Source organism: Prunus dulcis, chromosome 3 (genome assembly GCF_902201215.1).
Source record: "Prunus dulcis chromosome 3, ALMONDv2, whole genome shotgun sequence".
Classification (NCBI taxonomy): Eukaryota; Viridiplantae; Streptophyta; class Magnoliopsida; order Rosales; family Rosaceae; genus Prunus; species Prunus dulcis.
Window position 1 is genome coordinate 13,593,725 of NC_047652.1, and position 1,544 is coordinate 13,595,268.

Sequence of the window (1,544 nt, forward strand, 5' to 3'; positions counted from 1 at the left end):
TCCCAAAGCATATATATCCCAAAACAAATTCCGCTACAATGTCAAATCCAATTGAAACCCCTACCTTATAACTGCTTGCAACTCCACACCATTCAGAATGACAATTTTGGGTTGACTGCTGAAATCATGTGGAATGAGACCAACTATAGTCTTTAGTCTGAAGTCATGGAGATGCGAATTGCCAGGCGAGAAAAATATAGGTACCTGACTAGTGTCATGCCCCAAATATAGGTATTTGTCTACAGTTGTTAGACCAGACACGTATTTGAACTTTTGAGACACAGGTAACTTAGCACACTATATAATCTTTGTTCTTGTTTTCTTTTCATTCAGAGTTGCAGGAGACGAATGTAGAACATAAACTAAGTATATCAGAAGACAGAACTACTGGTTCGAACCAAACTTTGAAAAAGATTTGAGCTATGAACACCAAGCTTACCATTTGAAAGGTTATTAAGCATAGAATATTCTTGAGATGCAATATTCAAACAATATGATAATAATGATGCTGATTTATATTACATGTTTTTCTTTTTTGGATTATGAAAAGATTATACATGTTCTCCATCTTAAAATTGAAAATCAACACTTATATACCGATATGTCTTAAGCTTACACGCAAAGGCTTTGATGTGGTCATAGAGTCTTCTGTTTCAGATGGTTGAGATGTGGTCATAAAGTCTTCTGCAGCTATTGTAGGAGAAACCAACAAAGGCTTTGGTGCAATTTGCAAGGAATGAAGGGGTCCTTCCAGCATCTCTACCACTTTGCTCATTGATGGCCGATCAGAAGGATTGATCTGAATGCACCACAGACTTATTAATACCATCTTTCTTGCTATTTGTTTTTCCTCTTCTGTGGTCGCCCCAAAAGCATTCTCATCCTTGTCTAGCTCTAGATCTTTATAAACGTAATGCGGAAACATTTCACTGGTATGAAACACTGCCGAATCCAAATTCTTTCTTGCTCCAACCATTTCAAGAACCAACATCCCGTAGCTGTAAACATCACATTTGTGCGATACGCCCCCAAAGTTCCAGCTAAATACTTCTGGTGCGATGTATCCTACAGTTCCCCTTGTCCCCAGCATCGATACGATACTCTCCTTCGTTTTGCACAATTTGGCAAGGCCAAAATCAGCTACTTTTGGGCAAAAATCTTTGTCCAAAAGAATGTTCTGTGGCTTTATGTCAAAATGCACAATTCTTGTGTTACATCCGCGGTGTAAGTATTCTAGTCCTCGGGCAATGCCGACTGCAATTTCAGATAGTTTTTTCCATTCTAAGCGAGAATTTGCCATTTCAGATCCTTGCTTACGTATGAAATTATCCAGAGATCCATTAGGCATGAATTCATAAATCAAAGCTCTTTTGTCCCTCTCATAACAGAATCCACAAAGAGTGACTATGTTGACATGGGAAGTTCTACCAATGCTAGCAACTTCATTAATGAAGTCTTCTCCATTACCCTTGGACTCACTTAGGACTTTAACTGCCACCAGAAGGCCATCAGGTAGCTTTCCTCTGTATACTGTGCCATATCCT

At 38.8% G+C, this 1,544-nt stretch overlaps 1 protein-coding gene across 1 annotated transcript in view; it reads right to left on the reverse strand.

The window, feature by feature from the left end:
- Nucleotides 1-589: 589 nt before the first annotated feature.
- LOC117621803 (PR5-like receptor kinase) overlaps nt 590-1,544 on the reverse strand; it is a 1,037-nt gene continuing 82 nt past the window's right edge. Inside the window, exon 2 of the mRNA XM_034352348.1 lies at nt 590-1,542. Coding sequence (XP_034208239.1) covers nt 590-1,542 — 953 coding nt within the window. The remainder of the gene's footprint in view (nt 1,543-1,544) is intronic.